The sequence below is a fragment of the Cnephaeus nilssonii genome (assembly GCF_951640355.1).
Source record: "Cnephaeus nilssonii genome assembly, chromosome: 5".
NCBI lineage: Eukaryota > Metazoa > Chordata > Mammalia > Chiroptera > Vespertilionidae > Cnephaeus > Cnephaeus nilssonii.
The window spans coordinates 51,247,034-51,269,631 of NC_137076.1; the positions used below are offsets into that span (position 1 = coordinate 51,247,034).

At 46.6% G+C, this 22,598-nt stretch overlaps 1 protein-coding gene across 1 annotated transcript in view; it reads right to left on the bottom strand.

Annotated features, from left to right (window-relative positions):
* Positions 1-12,540: 12,540 nt before the first annotated feature.
* The window catches only part of TMEM131L (transmembrane 131 like), a 127,141-nt gene continuing 117,083 nt past the window's right edge, over positions 12,541-22,598 (bottom strand). The window contains exons 17-23 of the mRNA XM_079770256.1: positions 21,166-21,348; positions 19,986-20,064; positions 18,505-18,587; positions 17,181-17,301; positions 15,589-15,680; positions 13,887-14,026; positions 12,541-12,935 (exon numbers count right to left, since the gene is read on the bottom strand). Coding sequence (XP_079626382.1) covers positions 12,660-12,935; positions 13,887-14,026; positions 15,589-15,680; positions 17,181-17,301; positions 18,505-18,587; positions 19,986-20,064; positions 21,166-21,348 — 974 coding nt within the window. The 3' untranslated portion in view covers positions 12,541-12,659. The remainder of the gene's footprint in view (positions 12,936-13,886; positions 14,027-15,588; positions 15,681-17,180; positions 17,302-18,504; positions 18,588-19,985; positions 20,065-21,165; positions 21,349-22,598) is intronic.

The following is a 22,598-nucleotide window of genomic DNA, read 5'->3' on the forward strand; positions in this document are numbered from 1 at the left end:
AATGATTTATAAGGAAGCAAACCAGTACCTTTAAAAAAGTAAACTGCCTTCCTGTGAACAAAGTACACATTTCATGTTCATAATTCCATTTGATCTTCACAAATCGAGATTGGAGGCCGGGGAAGCTTTCTTGCTCCTCTTTTACAGACGGGGGAAATGCCATGCAAATTGTCAATGACGGAACTGAGATTTGAAGCCAGATTTTTATCCTAAATCCAGGTTTTCTCTGTCCCTATTCCACACCCCTAATTCTCATTAAAGGTTCAAACCAGGGCATGGGTTTTATTCTTCCTTTTGCAGTGAAACAGAGTCACTAAAACAGAGTCAGCACCAAACATTTAATGCTTGTTGAAGGGTGGATGGAAACTTCCAGAATGTCACTTAGGTCTGGAGGAGGGGAGTATAAACATCTGACATGGCCATTGCAGACACACAGTGGGACCGCAAGGGGGAGAGTTAGACCAGTGGCTCCTTGCCCTGACTTCCTGCCCTTGCCACACAACCGCTGCCCTCCGTTAAACATGGGAATGAAGAAATAATAGTGCATGATTTCCAACTGTGTAGTTAGACAAAACCATGAGTGTGCAACTAGTATCATTTTAATATCTGTAAGGATGGTATGGTCTCATCAGGCAGAAAGAATATGAAAAGAAGGCAGAATCGAGTTCCACGTTCTTTGGAACTCCTTGGAAAGTATATGGAAATATCTGAAGAATCAAATAACTGCTAAATCCAATCATGCGGTATGGCAGTGTGGGTCGGAGAGGTTGCTGTTTTCTCTGTGAATGGAAAAACTGAGGTCGTAATATGACTCAAACACAGGGACATGAGCAAATTTGACCACTGCCTTCTTTAGGTTCAGTCCCTGTTAGAAAGCATAACTAGGGTTCAGTGTGTACTAGTCACAGGGTCATAGCCAAGAATACTGCCACCTTCCTGGCCAGTTTCACTGGTTAACTATTTATGAAGGAATTCCCCTCATTATGAATGATGATGTAATGGTTTCCTACGTGTGTGTAAGTATCTTTGAAAGCCCAGAGATTGCTGTTTTCTTGGCAATTGTATGGACGGTTATATTTGGCCCAAAAGGTTTCTGGATGCAATCCCTGGAAGACTTACAATTTAGTGTTTACATGAATCTGTGAATACTTTGTTCTTAAAGAATTGTCACATTTAAAATAATTTGGCCTACTAGAGTCAAGGTCAAACTTAAAATGTATACTTTATTTATACTTATGATTTTAAGTGGAAATTTTTCTGTTTGTGGAATCATATTGAAGCATTTGTCACATATTGAAACATTTAAGATGGCTTAAAGTTCATCGTATTTATATGTGTGTTTCAAAAGTTAACTCAGAAAAGTGTTGTTACGTCCAACAACTGAGACACTTTAAGAGGATTTCAAATATATTACATGTATAAATGCAGCTTAAACTATTTTAAAGTTTCATTAGCTATGTTTGTAAATAGGATCAAACATAAGCCAAAGTCCCTTTTAAAGTGATCTTTGAAGTTGGTGGATTTACAAATAGCTAGTGGACCCTAAAGGCTTAAGGAAGGACAAGGTTTTTAACTTTGCAAAGTTAGCCATTTACATATGAAATCACAAAGCCAAAGCAAATCCTGCAGACAAAAAATGCTGAGAACATTAAAAAAATGAAATTGGAGTTACTCAAAACAATGTCCAAGTCCTCCCTTCCTCCCCAGGTTAACTCGCTGCTCTTCCTCTTCTGCTGCCCGTCAGCGCCGCTTCCTGCGGGGCAGTGAGTCATGCCATCTGCCCTGCCTTCCAGCCTGCTCCTGTGTGTCCGGCCATCTGCCCTGGCCTTCCTCATGCTATGGCTTCTTTGCACTTTCATCAACTGGTAGAGATCCAACTGCGTAGACGCTGTTTAACATGCAACAGTTCCAGCCCACTTGGATCACTAAGGGGTGATCTGTGCTAAACCCCAGTTGCTAGGATGGGATGAAACCTCTTGTTCCACGGTGTTCCACAGAGGGCGTCCTCAGAGCCAGGAAACCCCCTCCCTGATCAAGCGAGAGAATCTCTGACTATTGCTTCCCTAATCTTTTGTAGAAAACCAGTTGCTCTGAGGCCCTGGGCTCACCTCATGCCCTCCTACATCTGTCATCATCCCATCCGCTGACCTAATCCCTCCCCCGCATACTAGTACTTAGTTTTCCTTTCCAGCTCTCCTTTTCAAACGTATCCTTCCCTACCCTGTTTCCCTAGACCCTAGGCCACTCCCCACAGCCTGCTTTCCTCTTCAGAAGCCCTGTTTATGATCAGGCACATGCCAATCCCTTCCGCACTTAAAAAGTCTCCTGCCCAGACATTGCTTTCCAGCTCCAGACCTAGAGTAAGCAACTTCCTACTTGAGACATATTTCCACACGGATGTCTCAGAGCGTGTCCACGCAACAAGTCCAGATCTTAGGTCATGAGATTTCTTGCCAAGGCTGGTCCTCTTCTAGTGCTCTTCGTTTCAACACGTGGCACCGCCATCCATCCATCCGGGTGCGTCTGCTACAGCACTTAGTCCAGGCAATTTTACCTCAAATCCATCCAAGTCTTTTTATTCTTACTGCTGTCACCCTAGTCCAAGCTACCCTCGCCTCTCGCCTGGGCTACAAAGCCTGCCTCCCAAGGGCCTCATCTGCGTTGCCTTCTCTGCAGCTCCTTCTTCACGCTGCATCTAGCGCAGCTCGTCTAATAAAAACACAAAGGGAACTACAAATGCAAGCTACTTGCAGCATTTTAAATTTCCTAGTAGCTACATATAAAAAAGTTAACCAGAAACAGGTAAAATGGATTTTAGTTACATTTTATTTAACCCAAAATATTATCATTTCAATATGCACAGTATGTGTGTGTGTATCAATATTTTAAAAATGAAATACTGTATATTCTTTTTTTCTTATAAAGTACTAGAGGCCCGATGCATGAAATTCGTGCAAGGGACTTGGCCCTTGCAGCCCTGCCCTCCGCCCCCCACTGGTGGTTCTGGAAGGTTGTTCCGGAAGGTCGTTCCAGAAGGTCATTCTGCTGTCTGGTCTAATTAGCATATTAGCTCTTTATTATATAGGACCAGAGGCCCGATGCACGAAAATTCATGTGAGAATAGGCCTTCCTTCCCCCGGCTGCCGGTGGCTTCCCTCCGGCACCCGGGACCCGGGCTGCTTCCCTCCTCCAGCCGCCTGCAGGCACTCAGGACCCGGCTGCCTTCTCTCTGGCCCCAGCTTCGTCAGGAAGGATGTCCGGAATGACATCCAGAAGACGTCCAGTCTAATTAGCATATTATCCTTTTGTTATTATAGATTCTACATCCAGTTTGTATTTAGCTTTACAGCACATCTCAACTAAAACCAGCAACACTTCAAGTATTCAGTAGCCATGTGTAGCTAGTAGCTACCATTATTGGACAGTAGAGAAGATCTTCAGTGATCTTTTTAACAATGCAAATCAGATCATTTCATCCCGCCCCAAGTTCAAAATCCTTTTGTGGGGGGTGATAAGAGATCAACCAACGAACTTCTATGCATATAAGCATAACCAATAGACACAGACAATGGGGGGGGGAGGCGGTGAAGGCCGGGACTGGGGGGCAGGAGCAGGCTGGGAGAGGACAAGGGGGGTGGAAAGGGACATATGTAATACTTTCAACAATAAAGAATTTTAAAAAAATACTCAAAATAATTTTTTGTGGCTTCCATATTGTTCTTAGGATTAGGACCGGAATACTTAACAGCCTACAAGACCGTGCAGGGTCTGTGGTGTGTTTCTGCTTAACCTGCCGGCCTCTCCTCCTTGCCCCCTCACCATCTGTGTACCAGCCACATTAGATTTTCAGACATACAGAGTTCCCACACACCACAGGCCCTTTGCATGTGCTGTTCCTTCTGTTGTCCATGCTACCCTTTACACCAGCGGTCCTCAAACTTTTTAAACAGGGGGCCAGTTCACTGTCCCTCAGACCGTTGGAGGGCCGGACTATAGTTTTAAAAAAACCAACCATGAACAAATTCCTATGCACACTGCACATATCTTATTTTGAAGTAAAAAAACAAAACGGCAAAAACACCCAGCGGGCCAGATAAATGTCCTCAGCGGGCCGCATGTGGCCCGCAGGCCGTATTTTGAGGATGCCTGCTCTATACCATCCCCTCCATCGTCACCACATCTTCACCACCAACATCATCTCCAGTATTATCACCACTACTACCCCCCACTTCACCATCACCATCAACTCCACCATCACCACTACCTCCACTGGCACTGTCATCCATCCCCAGCTGTAGACCCATTTCTCGTTCAGTTCTCAAGTTCCCTTCACTCCCCTTACTCTTCAGCCTGCGTTTGTGTTATTTTCTTTCATAGCATTTAGTTAGTTGGCAACTACATCATTCCACTTGTGTGATTAATGCATGTTTCTCTCACTAGGCCGTAAAAAGGAATTGTTTGGTTTAGCTCACCATGGTAACCTCAATGCTCACCCGGTAACTTGTACATAGTAGATTTCAAGACAACTTTTGAATAAATAAGTGAATAAACCAGGATGTCAGGAAATAAAGAACTAGAAAATGGGGCACAGAATAGAGCTTGAAGAAAGAAGTCATTGGAAAAAAGAAGAAGGAGAAGGAGAAGGAGAAGGAGAAGGAGAAGGAGAAGGAGAAGAAGAAGAAGAAGAAGAAGAAGAAGAAGAAGAAGAAGAAGAAGAAGAAGAAGAAGAAGAAGAAGAAGAAGAAGAAATCAGTGAACACAGTCAAGTTCAGCAGGAGGAATCCAAAGTGGGGAAGGAGGTATGGGAGGTGATTACTTCTGTTGAGACACTGTCTGTGCTAAGATCTCTGTTAATTGTTTTATGTGTGTTTGTTTAATCCTGTAACAAGTCTATGATCCGGGTTTTATCTGAGTTTTAAATTCAAAGAGGCTCAGAAAGGTTCAGGAACTTGCCAAGTCTGATTTCAAAGCCTGCCTGCCATGATTTCACCAGTTCCTTGTAGACAACTTCCCACACTTCATAATCTTGCTAGACTTGTTATTCACTGAAAATGTGGCCAAATGCTCAATAATAGAAAAGCTGAATTGCTTATAGTATATGTATGTGTATCTGATGTATATGTATCCATTTGTTGCTAGGTGGAGTTTTTTAACACTAATGTTGCCCAAAATGCATTTCACAATTCAAGTATGATTGCCTCATATGAGAATCTTAAGCAAAAGTAACCTGGCAAAAAATTATGTCATTTATTATTTTAAGTCCAAGAAGGAAGTCAAATGATGATTGAATAATGGCTCAAGTATGGGACACTCTCAAATATCAGTTAATTTCCCTTCCTGTTTATGTGAGGTTATGCATACCCCGTACCTAACAGAATGCTTGGCATACAGAAAGGGTTCAAAAATAGCTATTACTATTATCATCATTTCCCTTCCTGGCTCATTGCAGCTCTTCATTTATTTCTTGCAAACACACTAAAATATAGGTTCTTAAACTATGCTGCTCTACAGGCCACACGGAATCCCTGCCGTAGGTCAGCTTCTGGATTGACATGGGACATCCATCAGCTGTGGCCTATGTACCACGGATTCAAGCTGAGACGACTCATTTCGTGGGCTCAGCACAAGCCAGCTGTGCCCATGTCACATCAATATGGGAACACTAGAGCATGGCTCATAACAACAAGTGCTTTGCAGTCAGGTTGACTTGGTTCAAATCTTGCCTATTACACATGTCTGAGCCGATCACAAGACTCAGTTTCCCCATCTGTTACATGGTTGCCTTCTACACTGACCGGGAATTGAACCTGCAGCCTTTCTGTGCATGGTACAATGCCCAACCAACTGAGCCACATCTGCCAGGCTAATGTGTATCTGATGTATATGTATCCAACAAATGGATACATATACATCAGATACACATTATCAAGAAAGTATTCTTTGGGGGACCTGTTAAGAACTAACTGGGCAAAAATCCTCTATGGGAAGTTGTGCCACAGAAAATATTCACTTGGACTAATAAGCCCCTTGGATAAAAGGCAAGTACAATAAGCCCTCACTTAACATCTTCTATAGCGGTGGTCGCCAACCGGTGGTCCACGGACCACTGGTGGTCCGAAAGGTTGGCGACCGCTGTTCTATAGGTTCCTGGAAACTGTGGCTTTAAGTGAAATGACATATAACAAAATCAATTTTACCATAGGCTGATTGACATAAACACGAGTTAAGGGATATTTCTATGGCATACTTCTAGTCACAAAAACTTCTACATAAAGACCCAAAACACCTCTATTATTAAACATTGACATAAATGTGAGCTAGACACACAGTTAAGAAAGATGAGTAAACGAATAAGAGTTATTTTCCAACCTGCTCATTCCGGTTCGAGGTCGCAGGTGGCTGGAGCCTCTCCCAGCAGCTCAGGGCGCAAGGCAGGACCCACCCTCATAGGACACTGTCCACTGTCCACCGCAGGGCCCATCACACACCCACACCCAGACTGGGGCGATGGAGACACACCAATCCACCACACGTGCACACCTTAGGGAAAAAACGGATTCCTGGAGAGAACCCACGCAGACATGGAGAGAACGTGCACACGCCACACAGACATGGGCCCCAGCTGGGAATCCTTTTTTTTTTTTTCCTCATCAACATCATAATGAAACAACACTGAACCAAACAACATCTTTCAAGCACCTGCTGCGTACTGAAGAATGTAAACATTACTGGGCTTTCGACGTTAATATGAATATTGTTTCCTTCTTACCAACCAGATGAGCTGTGTTTCTCTCAGAAAATGAAAGTGTTGCCTGACCAGTGTTGCTCAATGGTTGAGTGTCCACCCAGGAACCAAGAAGTCACTGGTTGATTCCTGGTCGGGCACATGCCCAGGTTGTGGGCTCGACCCCCAGTAGGGGGCATGCAAGAGGCAGCCGATGGGTGATGTTTCTGTCTATCCCTCTCCCTTCCTCTCGCCCTAAAATCAATACAAACATTTTTAAAAAGAAAATGGGAGTGTTGATGGCATAGGTGCAGGTGTAGGTGCAGGTTTGGAGCAGAGGGTATTGCCTCATGCAGGTTCAGTTGGGAAAAGGATTTGGAAGAAGGGGGTTGCCTCTGAAGTAATTTCCCTTCCTGTTTATGTGAGGTTATGCATATCCTGTACCTAACAGAATGCCTGGCATACAGAAAGTGTTCAAAAATTGTAAGAGTCCAGGCAAGAAGAGGGGCTAGAGCAAGGAGGCAGGGAGGAACCCTCTTAATGAAATTTTGTTTGCCTTTGCCTCTTTGTCTGGAGGGCCCCAGGCTTAATCTGCAGGCCCAACAATAACTCATTGATTACTCTCTTGGAGGAAGAGAGACTTGGGACTTGGCTTTGGCAAGAAAGGGATGTTGCTCTTTTCCAAGAATGAGGAAGTATTCTAATAAGTTTTTCCCCACACTCACAGAAACACTGCAAGAGCTGTTCTGTTTGTCAGCCTTAGAAACTTGCGTACTAGGCAATACCAGCCATGCCAGGAACTGGTAGAGGACAACCTTGTTTTGCCCAACCCAGTATGTGACACACTGAAATTCCGCTTTTGCATAATGTTTCAGAGAAAGATGGCAATTTTAGGAAATGAAAGTGACTGCTGTGGAGGACCTGAACTCCCTATGGTGTTGAAGCTTCCTGTCCAGGAAGCTATCAGCAAGGCCAGGGTTGAAAGGGAGGATGGGAAAAGAACAATCACTATCAGGCACCTACTGGGTGCCAGGCGTATGTTTTCAGTTATCCCATGTTGATTCAGCAGTTCCTTTTGTCAGGCATGGTGTTAGTTGCTGGGTGAACAGCACACAAGTCAAGTTATGGTCCCTGCCCTCAAGAAGCTCACAGTCTTTGGGGGAAGAGATAAATTGAGCAAGTAATGCCAAAGGGACCATATAAACAACATTGCACACGAGGCAGAAGTCTCTTAGCATCCCTGTGGAAAAAATTATGAGCCCGTTTTGCAGATGGGCAACCTGAGGCTCAGAGAGATTAGAGAAGCTCGTAAGAAGTATAGTTAGGATTTGAACTCCAGACATCTAAATCCTCTTTCTTTCTTTTTTAAAAAATATTATTTTATTTTTTACATTTAACATTATTGAATTGCTGGACAGTTGGAGTAGTATCTGGGCCTGTTTGGGGATCAATTTGTTATTGCAGCGTAACCTAGCCTATCCCAACTAATACAAAAATCAATTCTGGGTTTTGGATATTATTCTGATTTAATACATTTTTTAATGAAAGAAGGAAAGCAAATAAGTAGTTGGTTTTTCTTTGGGAGCTCTGTGGACCTAGACGACGTGATGCGTTGAGGAACCTGGACTGACCCGGGACCGCCTGCCCCTTTTGCTGTAGGGATTGCTTTTCATATGGAATTTGAACCGAGTGGTCATTCACCACTGCAGTGTGGTAGCCTATCCAATCCCCATGTCACTGGGCTTGGTCTGTTCCTTCACTTTTTAAAAGATTTCAAATAATTTCTACATCTACTGTGAATGAATAAATATGCAGCCAGCCAGACGAAATGAACCTGAAAGGATATTGAGTAAAATTTTTGTTTGTCTTTAGTATCTAAAATAAGAGTTTTATAAATACTACTGGTGGCCCGGTGCACGAAATTCGTGCACGGGGGGGGGGGTGTCCCCTCAGCCCAGCCTGCACCCTCTCCAATCGGGGACCCCTTGGGGGATGTCTGACAGCTGGTTTAGGCCTGATCCCACAGTGATCGGGCCTAAACCGGCAGTTGGACATCTCTCTTGCAATCTGAGACCACTGGCTCCTAACTGCTCATCTGCCTGCCTGCCTGATTGCCCCTAACCCCTCTGCCTGCCTGCCTGATTGCCCCTAACTGCCCTCCCCTGCCAGCCTGATCTCACCCAGTCTCTGTCTCTGTTTTTCTCAGCAGTCCTCCAGGCCTCCCTGCCTCCCTGTCTCCCTCTTCCTCTTTCCTGGCTGGGAGGGGACGGGGCCAGTAGGGGAAGCTCCACCCTCTGCCCACCCTGGGGCCTCATTCTGAAAGAGGCTCCGAGAGCAAGCTGGGAGGGAGGGAAAGAAAGGGAGAAAAGGCTGTGAGCTGGTGGGCGCTGTGTGCGTGTGTACGGTTGTGAGTGTGAGTGCTGGCCCCGCCTCTCCCCCCCCCCCATCTCTGCTGCCACAAGTCTCCACCCACCAGAGCCTGCTGCGCGTGCAGCCTGGGTGTTAGGTCGAGCCTCCGGTCATTGTGGATGTGACAGATCCAGGGTTTTTATATATTAGGATGCACATTCTACATACAAAAATACTAAATATGTACATTCTGATTTACTCACATCTTCTCTAGACTCCAGTAGGGACACTAAATTGTTCAAATGTCTGGGTCACACCAAAATAATTATTTTTAAATGTTCACTTGAGTTTGCATAAATATTATAGGATATGTATTTTTAAAAAGTTGTATTTTAAAGGTGACTTTTACACTACTTGCCCAGTATTTTGATTGTCATTAGACTGCCTTGAATTTTGTATATTGGTTATGTATTTAAAGACATTCTTATGTGTGTTTAATCCTAACCCAAGTAATTACTACATACCTCATTTTATAGGAGTTTTATTAGGGAATGCTTGGTGAAAGTTTCACTTTGCCTTTGCCTTTAAATTCTGTCCTTTTATAGCATGATGAAAATTTTATTAGACTTTAGCATTTGTTTTTAACATACTTACTTTTCCCCATTGTTAAATAAAATATACTTTCCCTGAAGATTTAATTAAAAGTCTTTTTGGGGGGCAGGTGGGGTGATAGTAGCACATGCTTATAATAGACAATACAAAAATGGCTGAAGATACAAAATCACTCCCAATCCCACCCAGTAGATGGCGCATCCCCCCATATTCAGTGGGATCATACTGTATGTAACTTGGTGTCCCAGTTTCATTGCTGGTGTCACTCTTACAATGATTTTTAGAGGTGTCCCAGCATTCCAACACCTTCATGTACTATAATTTGAACATATTCCTATTGTAGAACATGCATTTCCAGGTCATCACTGTTCTAATGTTGTGATATGCTTGCACGTTGTTCGTGCTGGGCCGAATAATGACCCTTGCCATTCACCTGCTAGACTTTCATCACCTCGCTCACCATACCTCCCTCCAGAATAGTGAGGACACCAGGGACAGTTGCTGGACAGAGCCAGTGTTCACGTTCTCTCCTTGTCTGACTGGTCCCACGGCATTTTGCACATCTGACCTCTCGGCCTCTTGGCTTCCTCCTACCTTGTCAGCGGTTCCTCCCAGTCTTCTCTGCTCCTGCCTCTTCTTCTCCACTTCTACACATGAGGGTGTCCAGGCTCAGACCTCAAAATTCTTCTTCTCTCCAAGAGGCCTCATTCACTCCCTTCGCCTTAACACCATCAAGAGGCTGAAGAGGTCCCAGTCCTGGTCCCCAGCCCTAAACTTCACCAGCTTCAAATCTGCAGATGCAACTAACTGCCTGCAGGACTTCTCTGCTTCACACTGTCCATGTGGGAACACCTGCCCACTGCCTCCAACCAGATCCTCCCCAAACACTCCTCTCATCAACGGCATCACCTTGACTCAGCTCTCGGGGCCCACTCAACTCAACTCCACCCCACCAGTCAGCATGTTTGCTTATAACAAACCAATTCTCCCCATCATCTCCACTGTAGCTGCGGATGTCTAGTTGGTATTATTGTTACTCCTGCACCCAAAGAACCTTTTCTCTATTCAGCTGTCAGTGATTTCTTTGAACCTCAAATCAGCTAACATTTCTTCTCTCTTAAAATGCTCCCGTGGCTTCCCACCACACCTTGAGTAAAGCCCATCCTCTTGTCGGTGGCCTGCAAGGCCTTATGGAGGCAGCCTCTGCCCACTTCTAGGGCCTCACCTCTTTCCCCTGTGGCCCTTGGCTCTCCAGGCCCCAGCCACACCGAGCTACTTGGCCAGGGCCAGAATTTCCTTCCTCCTTTTTTTTTGTTAATCCTCACCCAAGGGTATTTCCCCATTGATTTTTAGAGAGAGTGGAAGGGAACTGGGGAAGAGAGACAGAGAGAGAAACATCAATGTGAAGGGAGACACATTGATTGGCTGCCTTCCACACATGCCTCCACAAGACCAGGATCGAACTTGTAACCAGGTATGTGCCCCTGACAGGGAATCAAACTGATGACCCTTCGGTGCATGGGCTGACACTAACCACTGAGCTACGCCAGCCAGGGAGAATTTCCTTCCTTTTTGAGGCTGAATATCCCATTGTATGTATTTATCATGTTTTCTTTATCCATACATCCATTGGTGGGCATCTAGGCCCGCGGTCGCCAACCGGTGGTCCGAAAGGTTGGCTACCGCTGATCTAGGCTGTTTCCACCTTTCGGTTGTTGGGGATGCTGCTGCTATGAACACAGGAGCACAAACCTTTATTCAAGTCCCTGCTAACAATTCTTTTGGGCCTATACCTAGAACCTACATTATTTTTAACATTATTCAGTACTGGGGGGCTTCACCCGCATCACGATTCTAACTTGGTAGCCCGAGAGGCTTCTAGTGGTCCTGGCATGCTTGCGGGCGCGCCTTGCAGAGGGCGGTCCTGGATTTACAGTATATGCTTGCCCTCCTTGTCCCAGGCGCCCACACACCCCCATGGCAAAGCGAAACCAACTCAAAGCAAGTAAGCCCAGCAGTCCACTCAAAACTATCTCCTAGGGAACTTCCAATAAAGATGAAACAAATTTAACAAGGAGATTTTCATTAAAAGTTAAAAACATTTTCAAAATTTACACATGCCGATCGATTAGTCCACCGCCCCAGGGACTGCTCGAGTCATTGATGAGCAGACACAAACCAGCCTGGCAGGCATGCACCGCGACCTGACCCCGGGGGCCTGTGCTTGGAGTAAGGCTGCTCACTCAGGGAAACCAAATGCTACTGGGATGCCCCTGCTGCTGTCACGCCCAGTGACTGCCCTAACGGAGGGGAGGGATGTTCTGGCCGTAACTGGACAGGCAGAACAGGGCTAGGCTCGCCACTTCACCGTGGCCACCAGGGCCAGAGAGAACCACCCTCCACCTGAGCTGGGTCGCCCAGGCAAATGCCCGGCTGCTGAGCTGGGCTTTCCCAGGCAGCAGCTCTCAGCCCCGCCTGCATGTTACAATCAATGGAGACCGTGGGAAGAAAGATGCTGATCGCCTGGTACACCCGTCAGTGACATAAGAATCTCGGGGAATGTCACCTTACCGACTTCATTGTTTGCAAGCTGCCTGGGGGGTTGTGATGTGCATGGGGGGAGGGAGGGGGAAATGCAGCAGCCACTTCTATCCCAGTTTCCACCTTCCCCAAAGCCTTCCTTGTTCTGACTGAAAACATTTGGCATGTTGGACACACTCCTTGAGGTATAAAGTAATGACATATGGATGCTTAGTTTCTACCACTGATTTGTGAAAGGTAAAAAACAAAAACAAAAAGAAACAAAACCAAACCAAAACGAAACAGAACGCACCCAGATTTCATTAAAAAAGTTTATTTTCATATAAAAGTGCCAAAATATCCACCAATGTCGTAATCTATCTCAAGAACCAGTTTACGCTAGTCATCAAAACACAAGCCTCTTTATTCACATTGTTTAAAAGTCAAACTCTTCTCACACATTCCCACAGTAGCTCGAGTCCCTAGACAGTGGGAAATTTGCGTTCCTATTGGCCGTGGTAGTCCATATGTCCAGGTTCATGTAGGCACGAAACGGGTTGAACCCCGGGTAGTATTCCTTGCACATGACCGCCGGGTTCTCCATGTGAGTCGCATGTTCCGTGGTGGGGCTGATGGGGCAGCAGTTTTCATACACATCGCTTTGCGGGGCCCAGATGGAACCAAAAAGTCCAGACATTGGCGATAAGCTTCGGGTGCTTGTGAGGTAGGGCTGATGTGTAAATGAGGAGGGGGAAAAAGAGATGTTTTTTTAAAAAAAGAAATATTTTTTTAAAGAAGTCTTAGAAAGGCAATGTCAAGGTTGAATGTATACGAGTGGATACCACAGTGGTATCCATCCAAGTCGCTGGGGCGCTATTCAACTATTCTCAACCATCCAGGTGGCTTGAACTCCATTTTCCACAAACACAGGGTTGTGAAATCCTCATCTAACTGGGTAAACTTATTTTCAACCCAAGCACGGACCCACAGTTCAAATGTCCTCTCTGTACAACGCTGCTGAGTGGATCTGAAAGGGGCGAGGTGTAGGACTTGTAAGCACGGAGGGGCGGAGGGCGTTCGTAGGCAGGAAGCCCTCAGGGCCCCGTCACTGACCACGGACACCTTTCTGTGACGTTCATTTCATCTCTGATCACAGATGAAAAGGTTAGCGGGGGCCACAGAAACACAGCTATGGCCCCAAGTCAGTGTTACCACAAGCCATCACTGCTGGTGTAGCTTGGAAGTGGCTAGAATGCCAATGTCGGCAAGCCAACCCCCCCCCCCCCCCCCGTCTGATCATGTGTTAGGTTCCTTCAGAGGGTGGGCTCCTCTGATCTAGAGCAGGGGTGGGGAGCGTCTGGCCCGAGGGCCGTACAAGGCCCGCGAAATCATTTGGCCTGGCCCTGCCAAGGCATTAGGGGTGAGAGTTCATTAAATGTTTGACCAAATATAGCGGGCTAATCCTTAAATTGATCATTTTGGATGGGCCCTCAAATGATGTTACAAATATCCAAATGGCCCTTGGCAGGAAAAAGGTCCCCCACCCCTGACCTAAAGGAAGCAAGCCCGGCTTTAGCTGATCCGAACCCAACTCTATTGCTACGTGAGACCAGGATTGAAAAACCAGCAGAAAGAAACGGGAGGCGCCCAGGGCCACAAGCGCGGGCTGGGCAGCACTGACCGGATTGCTGACGAGACCAGGGTGTCCCCAGGCGGTCGGCATGTTGGGCGGGGTGTTCCAGGTAGACTGCGAGTTGTGATCAATAAAGTCTGTCTGAATTTCAGCAGGACACGGGAAGCCATTGGGGTAATTCATGTTTTCTACAAAGAACGGGAGACATCAACGCAGGTAAACATTTTTGTGGTGCGAACTGAGTTCTCACTCTCAGCAAAAAAACTCTCCAGGCCTTCCTTACTATACGGACAGGCTGAAGACAGACGGAGCATACTTATTAACCTGTGTGACCCGGGAGTTCCACTGCCACTCTCAGGTTCAAAGCTGTTTATCAGACACATCACCCTGGAAGCCCTCAGGGAAGGTCTACCTCTGGGCTTACGTCCTATATATTTGATGATTTGATGGGAATCTTTCTGATACAGAGAATACACTGTACGACTACTATAGATGTGAATCGCGTCAAGCTTCTTACCAGCCCTTAAAATTTTCTTTTATTACCTATCAGGCCACCTGCATATATACCATATGGACTGACAAAGGCAATACCAAGCCAAGCACTTAGCTAAGATTAATACACATAGCCTCATAAGCATAGAAGAAAGTTACCACGGCACCCCCTTGTGGTTACCATAGAGCAATGCATGTATCAAAATCCACATTAGTGCAGTATCTAATATGCTGCTTATTGTGTCTCTGCCAAGGTAGCTCTAGTATGACGAATCATGCTTGTACTGTAATGTACAGTGAGAGAATTTTCCAGCTTATCAGGGAAATCTCATGTCTCTTATTGTTTATTATAACAGGTGCTTGAGCCCAAGCACTGGCCATTTCCCACAATTTCCCCTCCAAGCTTCTTCCCTTCTTCTGCAACACCACGGGGGCAGAGGCGTGAGGACATGCTGAGGAGCAAGCAGGGAGAGGTTTCTATTTCAGGTGGCCTGGCTGCCTAAGAAGAGGAGCCGACCGCGAGCACCCCCGCCTCCCATGGGGAAGCCACAATGTCAGGTCCACCGAAGGCCAATGACCGGGTTCTCTCTTAGGGTGATCGGTAGAAGCCCCCAGTCACCCAGGTGTACAGGGCTTTTTGAGGCCCAGAAAATTATATATGGCAGGGTATGCATAACTAGACCCACACAAAAGCAGTCAGCAGCCTCCTGCAAGGTCATTCTCAAAGGCCACTCACTGTTAAAGGCGCATTCTTAACAACAAGATAAACAAATAAACAACAACCAAAAATAAAAACAAGCTCATGAATACAGTGGACCTTCTGACGGTTGCCAGAGGTGGGGGTAGGAGAATAAGCAAAATGGTTCAAGGGCTTACGAAGTACCAAGTTCTAGGGATAAGATAAACAAGTCCTGGGCTGTCATGTACAGCATGGTACTGTAGTTAATACTCTATTGTATAGTAAAAGTTGCTAAGAGAGTAAATCTTAAAAGTTCTCACCACAAGAAAAGAAAACTATAACTATTAACCATGCATGGTGAGGGCTGTTAACGACACGTTGGGTGGCGATCATTTCTCAATATACACACATGTCGAATTACGATGCTGTACACCTGACACGAATATAATGTTATGTCAACTATGGTCTAATGTTTTTAAGACACTTTCTTCTGCAGTGAGTGCCTTAAGGCCAAACACTTCCTGCTTTGACTTTCTGAGAATAAAAGAATGGCACTGGGGTCGTTCAAACAGCTTTTACCTTCCGGAAAGGCATTGTAATCGTTCAGTTCCAACGGGCAGTACACATTGGGGAACTGGCCTTCGCAAGTTGCACTCCAATCAATGAAACTGCTACGAAAAAACAAGAGGTCTCGTTTCAGAAACAGGGTGTCGACAGATCAAGTAAAGAAAGAAGAAAGCAATTTTACTGCCCAGCATCCAGATCACTGCTAAATCCTCCATTTTGGGAAATAGGTGTACTTTCTTCAGTCACAGAATCAAAGGTTTACTTAACGCTCATCATCAATGACATGCCATGGCAGGACAGACGCTCGGACGAGGAGCACACTCCCTGTATAACCAGGATAAGTAACCAGAGGCGGAACTAGGCCGTGGTTATCAGCGCCGAGGAAGAGCCACTGGCCTACCCTGAAGCGTCTGAGCTCACATCGGAAGGACTTAAACACGTCCTGCTGTGCAAGTGTCCACCCCTCATGCAGAGCAGGGCCAGCATTCGCCTTGGGTAAATCACAACTACAAAGACCATGACTCAGGATACTCTGATCACTGTTATCAACTGGGTTCTCATTCCAGAAAGAAAGAAAGTAAATAGCACTGTAATAAGCTGACCTCCCCCTGCAAAGAATTCAAATGGATTCTGCGATGAAACACAAATATAAACATTTTCTCAAGGTTTCATAATTCAACTAGAGGCCCAGTGCACAAAATTCATGCATGGGGGCAAGGAGGGGTGTCCCTCAGCCCAGCCTGCACCCTCTCCAATCTGGGACATCCCTCTCACAATCCAGGCTGCTGGCTCCCAACTGCTTGCCTGCCTGCCTTCCTGATTGCCCCTAACGGCTTCTGCCTGCCAGCCTGATCACCCCTAACCCTTCCCCTGCCAGCCTGATTGATGTCTAACTGCTCCCCTGCCAGCCTGTTTGTCCCCAACTTCCCTCCTCTGCCAGCCTGGTCACCCCTAACTGCCCTCCCCTGCAGGGTTGATCGCCTCCAACTGCCCTCCCTTGCAGGCCTGGTGCCTCCCAACTGCCCTCCCCTGCTGGCCATCTTGTGGTGGCCATCTTGTGTCCACATAGGGGCAGCCATCTTTGACCACATGGGGGCAGCCATATTGTGTGTTGGAGTGATGGTCAATCTGCATATTACTCTTTTATTAGTTAGGATGACATAGTCATAGCCATAAACAAATTTAGGGAATAGCCATTGTATAACTATTTTTCAATACTCAAATTATTCGATCTTTTAAAAATGTAAATGGGTTCAAGATTAATAGCAGGAAAAAATGGAAATCTTTGCACTATCAGGGGGGTAGGAATTAGGAGTGATTGCTTTTTCAATCTTTTAATTTTAAAGAAAGGAGAGTAATGATGTGGTCTTCAGCTGTATTACCTATTACTTCTATTTCCTTTCCTGTTTCTCTTGATGCCGGGTGTGTACTTTTCTAAGACATCACAACACAACTCCGAAAGGCAGATGGCGATGCCTGGCTGAGGTAGCCGGGGAAGGAGGCTGGGCCCTCGATTCTGTGAGGACAACCTAACAGGTGGAATTCCAGTTCCCACCACAAGGCCTCAGGCCCAGGGAGGCGGCCGTCAGCCAAGAGACCTGTACCTGCTGTGCACGGGGGCCGGTCCCTGCATCACACCCGGCACCGTGTTCTCCAGGGCGCAGTTGAAGCCGCTTGTCACACACACGGGCTGCGTGGGCCACAGGTCTCCAGGGGGGTACAGACCTGAGGAGGAGAGCAAGGCCTCTGTCCCCCTTCTCCCTCCAGGAAACACCCCCGTGTCACCCCCACACGCTGACCACATCTGCTCCCCCACTCCTTTCGGGGCATAGTTTCCGGATATAAAGCAGAAATAGAGCATGCTGCTTCGACCTTTACTTCGGATGCTGTACGCCTGTGACTGGGATGAGAAGCGAACCAAAGAAGGGTAAGGTGTGCTCTGGGCACGGGGGACAGAGCTAAGTGTGCAGCCCCGCAGTGGGAGTGTGCCTTGTGAGTTCAGAACAGCCAGGAGCCAGACAGCACGGAGCCTGGTGGGCCCCATGAAGGACGTGGGCCCCATGAAGGACGTGGGCACTGACTTCGGTCAGCTGGAAAGCCCCTGAGAGGTCCTGAGCAGAGTGGCTGCCGGGAGGTCAGTCTCCACAGGCTCCTTGCACTTCTGAACATCCTGCAAGCAGAGGCCCCGGATGCCTTTGTTCTGGACCATCTATTCAAGGATGTTTGCCAAGCAAAAGCCTTGCATCATACCGTGTCTCCCTCTGCAGCAGAGGGAGACATGCCTACTGCCTGTTATGAAAGACACAGGTTCCCTAAGCTTAAGGTTCCTTCCTGTAATGCAAGCCGCACGTATGCAAGCATCTGGGCCTGTTCAAATCACCCAGCAATGTCTGACACCAAGGGGAATGAATGCAAACATGTGATGCTCATGCACCTGGCTAGGCCCCAGCCGTGTTTCCGTTTTATGTGGGGAAAATGGCCTGGTGCAGGAGTGAGGCTGCTCACCGAGGCTGCGGAGACTGGGATATTAGACTTGTAGGACACGGGGAGTTGGGGAAGGAAGAGGAGAGGGCGGGGAAAGCAGAAGTAGGCTAAGGTGCTGGAGCCTCACCCTTCGTATGCTTTCTAACGGGACCTCCCCAGGGGAAAGGTGAACTAAACACAGTGGTAGCCCCGCACTATCCCGGAGCCCTTGTGCCTTGGCTACAAGGAGGGAGCCCAGAGTCAGTGTACAGGGGGCGGCCGAAGGCAGAGGGTCCCAATGATGCAGGTGCAGAAGGCAGGTGCCTTCCCAATGCACAAAAGCCCAGTGACAGGGTCCGGAGAAGAGGGCACTGGGGCAATGGCCCTGCCCCGCCCAACCCCTCCAGCCCACAACGTAGAACACCTGCACCTGGTGGTGTCTGGAGCAAGTGGAACGAGCCTCACCTTTATCTTCTTCAACACCTGCAGGCCCGGCAGGAAGGCTGGGACAGGGAGGTTCTGCATATTGTGGGAGACTATTCACGTCGCTGTGGGGAAAGCGAGAAAATGGACAGCGCTGATGTTTTCTGTACAAGGAGATACTGCAGTTGTATAACCAAGTCTGGCTGAGTGTTTACACAAATTCCTCCCCCAAGAAACCTATGGATACTAGAGACATATGGTTCACAGCCAGAAAAGGGCTGAGGAATATTAACCTTTTGCACTAGGATGTCGAGTGTGACTCGACACGGTTAGCATCGGTAGCACCTCTTTTTATACTCTTTGTATGTATCAATAATTTGAAATATAAAAAAATCCAAATAAATAAGTTTGTATGAAAAGAAACTCCAGTTTTTTATTCTGCCGCGCTTTGTAAAATCTGGGGTATTTAAAAAATTAAATCCTGAGTAGAATAAAGGAATTGAGAAAAAAGCAAGTGAGTGCAAAGGGTTAAATTCCCAAGACCCAGCAAAGTCGCCCTTTAATAAACAACTAAGCAATTTTAACTAAGGTCACCGAGGCCATCGGCAGTGCACATCGGCCTGCCACCAGCTGGCAGCAATTCTTAACCCCTGGTTTACTTTCTACCCCTCACAAAAACGGTTCTTACAGACCTTTCCTTGTACCCTTGCTGAGTGTTTATTTTCACCAACTCACCAATTTAATTTTTAAAAATATATTTTTATGGATTTCAGAGAGGAAGGGAGAGGGAGTGAGAGATAGAAACATCAATGATGAGAGAGAATCATTGACTGGCTGCCTCCTGCACGCCCCCTACTGGGAATGGAGCCCACAACCCAGGGATGTGCACTGACTGGGAATCAAACCGCGACCTCCTGGTTCATGGGGCGATGCTTGACCACTGAGCAGGGCTCACCAACGTATTTTAATGACATCCTATCCTCTCACAAAGTGGCCAATGCCTAAGAAAACGAATTTCGTCTCTCGCTCTGAAACCCTCTCCTCCTGCATGTCCTCCTCCCTCTCACTCAATAGAAGGTGCGTGTTTGTTTTGTCCGATGCTGCTGCAAGCATCACACGGTGGGACTGTAAACACGCAGTATCTTCCAGGTTCTTTCAAAACTTCCTAGGTCATCAATGCTTGGCTTTATTTCAAGTCCCAGCGAAGAGGAGAGGATGTCCATTCTTACACCGACAGTGTCTTCTTTGCACTTTCAGGATGGGAGGCTTTCTGACACAGTCACATCACAGGAAGGACCAGCGATACCAGAGACGCCTCCACATGAACTGTGGTCACTTGGAAGGACTCCCCCCCCCCCGCCCCCCCGCCTTTCTGAATTACTAGTAAAATCAGATTTCACCTCCTCACATCCTTCAAACGTTTTCATCCTTTACCCTGCAGAACCAGGTACGAAGCGGAAACACGCCGATAGAAAGAGCAGTGCATGAAGCACACGGAGAATGCCGGGAAGCTGAAAACTTACGTGGGGTTGCAGATGTTATGGCAAAGATTCAAGGAGATGGACGTTTCTGGAGGAAAGTCGTTCTGTGAAACATTGTCTCCTGCATAAAAGCAAAAGAATTATTGCAAGTTTTTCCAAACAGAATTCAACTGCATGATGTCTTATAATGCAAACGGTTAATTTCATTAACCCCTAATGAGTGATTTATTTCTCACTTTAAACTGATAGTCACACATTCAGTAATTTTATTATTAAAATGTCTTATAATTTATCTTTTATTTGAAAACCCAACATTTAAATGTATGACTTTTGGCTTAATAATGTTTTCTTTATGGGGGAAAAAAAAAGCTGAAACCATTAATAATATATAATTTTTTAGTGGGGGTTTTTCTGAGAAAATAAATTTTGCTATATAAATAGACCAGCTAATAAAAGTAACATGCTTATCGTAGGAAATCTATAAAAATAAACAAAAGTTTAAAAAAGAAAAATTTAAGACACCTATAATTATACTACCATTATCAACATTTAGAGATAGTTCTTAAAATGCCTTTGATGTGTACACATGTGTGTAAAATTGGGGTCATATTCATATATACTTTGCCTTTTTGGTCTTTTACACCATTAATCATGTTGGGGACATTTTCCTGGTATTACATAACCCTCAAATTTTTATCATTCTTCTGCCAGCCTTCCCCTACTAACAAAAGCTACACTTCTGTTTTTTGTTAATGTTAAGCCCTGAATTTTAAAAAGTCTTATGTTATATGCATCCAAATATATTTAAAAAAAACAACAAAAACAACTCTTGATGAACTTTAAGGGAGAGATCGACAGCAATACGTTCATAATAGGGGACTTCAACACCCACTGACATCACTGGACAGGTCTTCCAGACTAAAAATCAACAAGGAAACAGCGGCCTTAAATGACACGCTAGATCAAATGGATCTGATATTTACAGAACATTTCACCCCAAAGCAACAGCATACACATTCTTCTCAAGCACACACGGGACATGCTCAAAGCCAGGCCCCATGTTAGGGCACAAACCACGTCTATACACATTCAAGGGAAACGTGGACTGAAATCCCATGTGGACACGTTGTCTAGGTTTTGATGGCTACGAGTGGCCGTCTCTCGGACAGGGCCTGCTTTTGTAGGTCCCACTGCTGGTGGGAAGGCCGTTCTCAGGACTCACCGGCTGGCAGGAAGTGCTGAGGGGCGCCCCCGGGCTTCTTGTCCCCGTCGGAGCTGCTGCTGCTCCAACTGCCCCAGCTGCCGCGGCTGGCACGCACGCTTCCCGAGGAGCTGCCGCAGTCCGAGCTGGAATCTGAGCAAGACTTCTCCACGCACTTCTTCCCCGGCTTCTGGAAGCAGCCCTCTGCGGGAAGGGAGAGAGAAGAGCTGACCCCAGGTTTCCCTTCAGCCAGTTTCAACTTGATGTCATTTCCGGTCACAGGAGAGAGGAGACGTGATGAAGACAGCAAGGTTCACCTTCAGGGTCAGCTGACTTTGCTGAACTGCAACTAGTGATGGGATTTGGAGAAACAGTGGGGATGCGCTATGCCTCCTCTGCCTGTGGGATGGGCCATTAAGCTTGTTTGGTTCTCATTCAGTCCATAGCGATGATAACTGGATCGAACAGTGGTTCCGGGAATAACAAACACTTCTATCAAGAAAACTGAGGCTGCCCTAGCTGGTTTGGCTCAGTGGTTAGAGTGTCAGCCTGTGGACAGAAGGGTCCTCCTGGGTTTGATTCTGGCCAAGGGCACATGCCTGGGTTGCAAGCTTGATCCCCAGTATGGGGCATGCAGGAGGCAGCCGATCATAGATTCTCTCTCATCATTTGATGTTTCTATCTCTCACTCTCCCTTCCTCTCTGAAATCAATAAAGCAATATATTAAAAAAAGAAAAAAGAGAACCCGAGGCTGGTCTATTGGACTGGAGATCTGTAGGTAATTTCCCCCTCTCTTCTATTAAGATATCCACCAAGAGCTTCGAAGTATAATTTATGTGTGGGTGGGAAGAACCTCCAATAGATCAAAAAGCAACACATGTATCAAGGGAATGAACAAAAGACAAAGAGAGAAACTCCCTAACTCCGCCAGCCTATGTGCGCTGACGTGGGCACGTGCCTGGGAACCTGGGTGCTGGTTGGGAGGATTACACCTCTCTCCACCCTGTATCCCACCTGACTTGCCAACGTCAGGGGCCCTTTAGCCTCCAGCTATGCTCTGCCCTACCCTGGACCTAGCATCGAGTGCCCTCTGCCTCCCACTCCCAGGGACGTGCCCAGCAGCCCTCTGGGTGGGGCATTGGCCTGGCTCTGCGGGAACCACCTGGCTCAGGTGTGAGAACAGCTACTATTCTCCTAGCCTGGCCATTCCCTAGAGCAAGCAACCACTGTGCCTTCAGCAGCCTCCACGAGGACAGCCGAGAATGGCCAGGTTTCAGGGAGGTGGGGGGAGGGAGGAACAACACTAGAGGCCTGTCCTGGCTCAAAAGAATCTTAGCTTTCTAGTCTCATCTCGACAGCTTTCCATTTGGGCTTCAGTAATCAAAGTTGCCTGTAAAGTGACCATCTCATCAAGATGCCGTTTCTCACACTGGGTCCTTCCTCAAGGAAACAA